We start from the raw sequence: 9257 nt of genomic DNA, 5'->3' as shown, positions 1-9257 counted from the left end.
AGTTGAGCAGTATTTTAAATACAGCTTTATTATCCAATCAGATACACACACACACACACACACACACACACACACACACACACACACACACACACACACACACACACACACACACACACACACACACACACAACACACACACACACACACACACACACACACACACACACACACACACAGCTCTAGTGTGTGTGTGTCTCAGCACCACCTCATAGTTTACACATCTGTAATTTTTCTGTCTTCTTCGTCCTCCTCCTCTCACAGACTCATTTGTCTTCCTGCAGGGACTCGTCTCCTCTTCTTCTTCTTGTCTTCGTGTCTTCTTCTTCTCTTTGTACTGCTGTCATCCTCCAGCCGCCGACGTCAGTGGAACTTTTCAATCCCCTCTGATATTCAGGTTAATCTGATTGTGAAGCTTTCCTCTGAGACGCCTCCTCGTCAATGACGGCCAAGATGGAGACTCCTTTTTACCACGATGACTCTCCAGCCGTCCCCGGCTTCAGCCAGATCGCCGAATACGAGCGTTACCCAGGAAACAAGATGCTGATGAGTAAAAAGGCCATTCATATGATGGGCAACCATCACTTCCATGGCAGTGGCAGCGGTGCAGCAGGAGGCAGGGTCGGGAACCACAACAACCTGGGACTCGCCGGCAACAGCTCCCTGATGACAGCAACGGTGTCTTCGGCAGCGTCCTCAGCAGACATGAACCTGCTGAAGCTGGCATCCCCAGACCTGGAGCACCTGATCATCCAGTCCAACCAGGGACTGGTCACCACCAGCCCCATGAACAACGCCCCTAACCCCTTCATGTACCGCAACCAGGCCACCAATGAGCAAGAAGGATTCGCAGACGGCTTCGTCAAGGCGCTTGCTGACCTTCACAAGCAGAACCAGCTGGTAGGAGGTGGGCCCATGTCCCCACCCTCGTCCTCCGCCAGCCTGCAGGCGTCCTATCAGAGGAACCTGATGCCTGGCAGCGACATGCCCGTCTACACCAACCTCGGCAGCTACAACCCAGGCCAGATGGCGTACCCTGGTGGCCAGATGGTGTACGGTGGCGGCTCAGGCCACGGTGGCGGTGGGCACCCTCACCCCCAAACCCGAGGCCTGGACGCCCCTCAGACCGTCCCTGAGGTGCCTCACCCGTCCGGAGACCCTACGTCCCCACCCTCCCTCTCCCCGATCGACCTGGAGACGCAGGAGCGAATCAAAGCTGAGCGCAAGAAGCTCCGCAACCGCATCGCAGCGTCCAAGTGTCGCAAGCGGAAGCTGGAGCGTATCTCGCGATTGGAGGAGAAGGTGAAGGTCCTGAAGAACCAGAACTCGGACCTGGCCTCCACCGCCGCCATGCTGCGGGAGCAGGTCGCTCAGCTCAAACAGAAGGTCATGAGTCACGTCACCAATGGCTGCCAGATTGCTGTTGGTGCAGCCGCCAAGTCCGGGGGAGGAGGAGGAGGCGGGACCGGCAGCGAGGACTCCAGCTGCTGAGGAGGCGGGACATCAGGAGGACAAGAGAGAGAAAATAAGCCAAGAGGCGAAGGTTTACTTTTATGATTTTGGCGTTTTCGCTCGTGCTCTCGGTCAGAGCGAGCAGAAAGCATGCGGCTCAGCGTCGTCAATAACGCCTTAGCGGGACAGATGGATGTTTATCGGGATTTACTGAACCCGACAGTCCCCGCAAACCTCTGTCAATCATCCAGCAAGGGTGGGCGGGGCTTAAAGAGGAGACAGGAGGGATGGATCCCAGGACGTGAGCAAAGTTTTACTCACGTTGGACAATCTGGAGTTTTTGATAAAAAACAGATGGTGATGGATTTTATTTGAAGAGACTGTTTGGCAGCAGAGTTTGATATTTAAAGCGATGTGTGTGTGTGTGTGAGTGAGTGTGTGTGGGGGTGCGCGCGTGTCTGTTTGTGGTAACTGACACGATACATTCAACAGGTGAAATTGTGATTTCATGACAATATTCTTTATTTTCAGATGTCATTATATCTCAGTAATTTCACCTCTGGAATAAATAACATGTTAAAATGAACATTTTTATAGTGTGAACTTAATCTTTTATTAGTTGAACCATAATGAGAAGTTTGCTTTTAACATAAATGTCCTTTATGTGGAAAACTCTTCAGGTAATCAGATTACTTTTGGTTGCAGAATGAAGACTGTAATTGAATTTTTCTTGCATTAATTTACAATAATCAGTGACAAATGAACAAACGAACAGCTCGCAAATAATGGCTGCAGTTTGTTTTGTAATCTCATTACTGTAATCTGATTACCTTTATTTCACTACAAAACAACAGAGTAATGCAGCTAAAAAACATCTTTACTTTGACTCTGAACTTGTTTGTGTAATCAGATTACTGTAATCTCTTTACATAACTGTAACTACAGCTCAGCTCTGGTTGCTTATCATCCAGTGAAGATTTAAATCCAGTGTTGAACTGTGCTTCTGTGTTTTATTGGTTTGTTGTTTAAAGCTTACATTTTGATCATGAATTAAAGTTTGAGATTCTATTGTCGTGTTTTTCCGGCCCTGCAGCTGTTTGGTGTTTTGGTTGTTGGCCGGGGGAATGTTTCTGCACTTTTTCTGGATCTTTCTGGAATCTGGACTGAAGGAAATATTCAATATAAGATCTGCCAACGAGGATATCTGCATCTGGTTTGAGTTTGGAAACTGGGTTGTGCAAAACTAGCTCTCTTTTGTCTGTTCTTGGTTTGCAAATTAAGGAGAGTCTCACAGTTTTAACATCTGATTATTATTTTACTTTTCAACAAATGGAATTAAATACTGTGGATGGAGAATTTCATTTCCAACATTGTGCAAATCAGATATGACTGTTACATAACATTTATTATTTTGATAATCATAATGTTAATAATATGCAGTTTACTTGTTAAACCGACACGTTTTCTACACTGTAAAAAGTATTATTCATATAATTGAATTCATTGCGTTTGTTTGTTTTGCAGGTTTATGTGGGAGAAGCTCATCTCTGCCAGGAAAAGAGAAACATATTGACTTTGTTAAAATAAAATATTCATAGAGAAATCAGATTTTTAACTTGGATAAAATTATTTGATTTAGCACTTTGCCATAATGTTATTTCAACTTTAAAAAGTTCTAATTTTGTCAGTCTCAATTTTGACTTACCATCTCATAATTGTCATATTTTTTACTTCCTGGCAGTGATGTGTTTCTGCTGGCTAAAACTTTCTTTAAGGCAGAAAAATGAATCTGTTGGTGCTGGTGTACATACAATCCCTTAAAGAAGTTTCAGTGGAATATCAAATGTGTCACGTGCTTTAAGGAAGAAAACACCTTTAAGACTCCACAAAATGGACATATTTTTTACAGTGTAAATAAAAATAAACAATCTAGTCAACCTTAAAAAAAATAGCTTGAATTTGAAGGCCCAATCTGTCATCTTAGATATAAATCAAAATGTATATGAGGGATAACCTACTTCAACCTGTGCAGTTATGAAAAATAACATCAGAAGTTCTTGACAAGGTTGTAGATGTCCTCAAGGAGGCTGTAGAAACCCTTGAGTGGGCTTTAGAGGTTGCTGAGGGATATCAGGGATAATCTGCTCCAACTTGTGCGGTTCTGAAAAATGATGCACTCCTGACTGTGTGCATTTATATGAAAATAATGCTCACCGTGGAGATGAGGTCTTGAGATCCTTGAGGACATTAGAAGTTCTTGACAAAGTTGTAGATGTCCTCGAGGAGGCTGTAGAAACCCTTGAGTGGGTTTTTAGAGGTCCTTGAGAAGGGTACATGAGGGACAATCCACTTCAGCCTGTGTAGTTATGAAAAGTAACACACTCTGGATTGTGTACATATATATGACAATAATGCTTGCTGTGGTGAATAAGGTCCTGAGATCCTTGAGGAGACTGCAGTATTCCTCCAGTGAGTTTACTGCTTACAGAGCTTTGAACCAACAATACTGTTGCTATGGCTACCTGCAGTTTAATATACCTTAGCTCTGATTTAGAATGATTGTTAAACAACCACCTGACAGCCAATCAGAGAACACGATTCTTTGTTGCCAAGGTCTGATGAAAACACTTCACAGTGTGTTTTATTGTTCAGTGTGCATTATTATTTGATAACTGCACATTTTGGTGTGAATGTTCTTACGTAACTTAATTTACGTATTTGAATACATCTCAGATTTACGTGGTGAAAAATGTACAGATTGGGCCTTTAATATGTCCACACAATGGTTTATTAAAACAGGGTAAATATGTTATTGTGTATGTGGTGGGTTGATTGATTGACACAGTTTTTTTAACTTGAAGCTGATGATCCCTTTCTATTTTTGGACTCTGTTTTGCACTGACTTTACTGTCCAGTCAGCACGTGTGTATCATGCTACAGTTTGTTTATTAAAGCTGTTAGATAGAAAAACATATAACTGCAAAAAAAAAAAAAAAAAAAAAAAAAAAAAATCAGATTCTTTTTATTGAGAGCAACAAAAGGATAAAGTGTCTCTACTTTAAAAAACATTACAACAGAGGTTTAAATGAACATTAATACTTGAGGATGAAAACAAGTTGCAGTTACATGTTTTCTGTCTGACATTAAGAGACTTTGAAAAATAATGTTGGTAAGCGTCGAGCAAATATTTATTTTTTTGAACTTGAACAAGGCTATTGGTGTCTCTAATAACTCTATTTTTGTACAAATGTATACAAATTGTTGTCATTAATATACTGATGTGTGTGTGCGTGTGTGTGTGTGTGTGTGTGTGTGTACAAGCTGCTTGATTCACTTTGTGTCTCTATTTATTATAAATATCTTTTGTTATACAGACTGCACACTGTTCTACTGTGTTGAGATGTTTGTGTCAATATATATATTGCTGATGAAATATTCCCCTGCTGCTGGGTTGATTTCTGAAAGTTTGATTCAAATGCAGTTTCCTGAACGAGTTTCCTGAACGGCTCGCTCAGAAAATGACTCGCTTCCGTGTCGTACGGAATTAAAAATCAGATAAAATTTAAACTCAAGTGTTGAAACTTTCACAGATGTTGGTTTCACATTGAGAAATTCGGGGATTACTGTAATTACAAAGGTCACAGACTTCCTCTTAAGGATCCAAATAAGGAGCTTCATTAGAAAGCTTCTATTTCAGTTTTTACTGTAAAGGGAGGTGTTTGACACAAACACAGGGATGAGTACTGATTGATAAAAATAAAAAGCTATATAGGCATTATTATACATTTTGTAAAAATACTAACATGAAACTGTTTTTATTAGTAAGTCTGGAGCCTTTTTTATGAAACAACAACTCTACGTGGACATCTGAACATTTCAACCATGTGTCATTCAGATGACACACACACACACACACACACACACACACACACACACACACACACACACACACACACGCACACACAGCGGAAACGAAAGGATAGCTTCCGAATTTTTTCGCTTGTCTTAATTGTCATGTGCTTATATTATTGCAAGAAGAAGTTTTCCTCTCTGTAATCATTCCTCCTGTTCATACTGACTATTAAAAGATCTCCTTCAAATGTGCTTTCAATGGAAGTGATGGAGGACTAAATCCACAGTGTGTCCACACAGTCATTTAAAAGTAGATGATCAGCTTCTATTGAGCTTCATCAGTGTGAGTTAGTCATATCAAGTGATATCTGACACATTTACAGTCTTTTTACCATCACATTCCCTATTAGTGTTTCCCTGTTGAGCTGTGGTGGAAGTATAGTAACAAAAAGAGGAACTTTGGTACTAAAAACACTGTAATGTTGAAACATAGAAGATGAAGATTTGACTCATTTGGACGACTGAAGCTTCATATTAGCTTCAGATCAACTTTTAAATACATGTTCACACAGAAGGAGGACTGTGGATTTAGTCCTCCATCACTTCCATTGTTAATGCATTATGAAGAGATCTTTTAATGTGGGTGGGAAATTGTGGTGGTGGTGGTGGAGTAGCAGGTAACAAACAAACTACTGTCGCTTCAAGTCATGGAGACAAAGTGTGGTGAACAATAAACATTCAATTTTTAAAGAGCTATGACCAAACTAACATCTATCCAGACCCAGGTGACATTCCAGGTACGTTTACTTGCTATTTAATGTGCTGCAACTGAAAAGCAAATTAGCTATTATCTATGCTAGCTGACGTTAGCAGTGCACTTTGCCCCTTTGAATGTTTGATAGCTCGGTCAACAAGCTAAGCTGCAGGACAAGACGTGCTCATGTTCGTAAGGAAGATATGAAGAAGACTTTAACAGCAAAGCTAATGTTGGTTGTTGTGTTGTGTAGCAGGATGCTATCAGGCTAATAATAGAACACCACATCATTGCTTTATGCCACATTTGATGTACTGTATGGAAATAAAGACGCCAGCTACGTAATGTGGATGATGGAATGGGGTTTCAATAATGAAGTTATGGTTTTGCCATTACCAGCAGAGCACAGTGTGGTTCCTCTTCTAGATTGGACTCAATCCGCTCTTCCAAACTCACTGTGCTCTTTAGCAGTCAGCTTCCTCTGCTGTCCATAAGGTGCCTCTACGCCCCAGTCACGATAGACCCTCCATCCAGCCTTTAGGCCACACCTCTTCATTGACATACTGCTTGAAAAGCTAAGTGTCAAATGCTAAATGGAAAATGGAAAAGATAAAAATTGAGACTGCAAGGGTCAAGTGCCAAATGGTTAAGTGCAAATTAAATTTTAAAAAAGTATAGAAGTTTTTAATTTAAGTATTTTCATTTAAACTTTTTTAAATTATGAGTTTGATATTTTATGTTTCCATTTTCTTATTTCCATTGCCATTTTCAATTTCATCAGTCAAATTTAACCTTTCAGTTTGAGCATTTCCATTTAAGCTTGTTTTTTTCATTTTTAAGTTTTTATGGGCGGTAGTGTAATAAAATAATAATCCAATCCTTTTTTATTTAAAAAAAAACAAACAAAACACTTCTTTTTATTTTCTATTGGACTTTTTTCATTTTTAATTATGACCAAAAATATCCTCCATATATGCCATCATGAAACCAAAGAATTTAAAATGTGAATTTCTCGATTTTGGTTACAGATTTTTCTTTTCAAAGGAGAACACACTGATTTACAGAGCAGCTATATTTCTGTAGTATACAAAAACTGTTTCAGTTCAGTTGAACTTGAAGTAGGAGTGCAATTAGCTTAAAAATAGGTCATGATGTGATCTGGAAGATTTCCCTCTTTGAATTATTTCTTGTACACAAAAGTACATGCTTGGAAAATATCTATATTATAAATTGTAAGAAACTGATTTTCCAGCAAAAGGAGCTGTGAAGTGTGAAGATTGGATCTATTAAAGCATTTTTGGAAGATGAATCTTTTGCCCATCCTGTGAGTAAGAATGGAAGGGTGTGCAAACTAAAAAACAAACAAAACAAATCAAGCTAAAAAAGTACCTTACTTTTGGAATTAGACAATACCAATAGATTGAGTCACATTTATACGATATCTGTGCTTATAAATCAAGGTTTGATCATGATTCTGTTGCATTTAGTAATTGAGACTTGAGACATTTCATGAAATTGAATGTGAGCGACTAGAGACATGTTGGACATATTTGTCTCTGGGCCAGACCAGATCCTCAACAACAAACTGGGAAAATCAATTCTCCTATTACATACCAGCGTGCTGTGGTGTACTAAGATGTCACTTCACTGGAAATAAGAAACCAAACCCAGAACACAAGTACACTGAAGGATGGACAGAGCTGTCCACATACTTCAGGCCATATAGTTTATCTATCCGTTTATCATCTGAGAGTTTTACTTGTTTAACTCATCGATGAGTCATCAGGATGAAGAGATTTCTCTCTTGATGAATCAGAGCAGAAGAACTATAGCGGCTCTTCTATAATTCATATAAACAGTACAACTATATACACCATTTCCATCATGTTGTTCAATCATCCTAATATTCTTAGTTCTTATAATTTGTTCTATTCATATTTCAAATTGACACATAACTGGAGTTTTTCTGCTTCGTCATGTTATTAAGTTCCTCATACGTAGGAAAATGATGATGAACTATGAGACAATGGGGTGAAACAGTGTTCGATCAGATGATGAAATGTGATGACAGTCCTCATGCGTCAGCTTCAGTGAAAAGGGAACTCACACTCATTGGAAGATTATACAAAAAATGTTCATTCATGACAAAAGTTGTTGTTCTTATCATGTGTTTTAAAGTCCCCCTTCACTCAAAAAACATGTTTCTTCTTGTTCCATCAGTTAGATTCTTGAGTTTGATATGATATAATTTATTTATGGATTACAGACACAAATAAAAAATTAAAAGGATAACATAAAGAAGCACAAGACATTCAATATATAAACTAAATACAATCATTAAAATCCAAAATCACCACAAGAAATAAAAATGAATAACGCCCACATCACAACCCAAGTAGCTAAAGCAACAATGTCATTGCAGATTTCATTATAAATCTGTGACCCTGTTCCATAAATACGTCCTAACCTGACTTCAATAAGCTGTTCATCTCCTGGAAACGACTTCCATCTTCTCAGACGGCAGATCCTCTTCCCATTTAGGGAGGCCTCTGATTCTCCCAAATCTCTGCTGCGTCACCCAGAGGCCAGATCCAGCTTTGAAGAGATGTCTTACCGTGCACAATGATGTATGTGCATTTTTTTGACATTCATTTTCTGCATAGGGAACGTTTCTCTGTGCTCATCTCCAGTCTTAGTTTAAGGGGATTTGCCTACAAGTAGGATTTGTGATATCGCTGTTATGGAGAGCCATTTCAGTCAAAACTCCACCCAAACTGAACAACATCTATCCAGTTACTAGACACCACCTATGCCATGCCACCCAGTGGACGACAGCGCAGGGTGACCCAATTGGACGGTGTGCGCCACCCAACCAGGTAGTGCAGTGACCCAACCGATTTTCATCTTCTTTGGATTAGGCAGACTAGATGCCACAATAGCATTTTGCTGCCCTCTACTGTTTGCTATTAATATTCCTTATGACAGTTGTTAATATTCTGTTGTATAGTCTTTGTCCAATATTTTACAAATATTTCATCAACTTCTTCATTTTAGTGTTGTTATCCAGGTTGAGTAAAGTGCGAAGAGTAAAACAGCGCAGAGAGACCCAATTGGACATTTCACGCAACCGAGCCAAGGTTCATAAATAATATTAGCATAATAATATTTAGAACCATTCCTTCTCTCTTGTTCGTTTTCC

At 39.5% G+C, this 9257-nt stretch overlaps 1 protein-coding gene across 1 annotated transcript; it reads left to right on the top strand.

Moving 5' to 3' along the window:
- Positions 1-235: 235 nt before the first annotated feature.
- On the top strand, positions 236-2479 carry june (JunE proto-oncogene, AP-1 transcription factor subunit). The gene has a single exon (XM_062434801.1). It carries the CDS (start codon positions 442-444, stop codon positions 1489-1491), a length of 1050 nt encoding a protein of 349 aa, XP_062290785.1. The 5' UTR covers positions 236-441; the 3' UTR covers positions 1492-2479.
- Positions 2480-9257: the final 6778 nt, after the last annotated feature.

Source organism: Scomber scombrus, chromosome 15, assembly GCF_963691925.1.
Source record: "Scomber scombrus chromosome 15, fScoSco1.1, whole genome shotgun sequence".
NCBI lineage: Eukaryota > Metazoa > Chordata > Actinopteri > Scombriformes > Scombridae > Scomber > Scomber scombrus.
The sequence above is the reverse complement of the archived record's forward strand: the minus strand, read 5'-3'. Positions and strand labels throughout refer to the sequence as shown.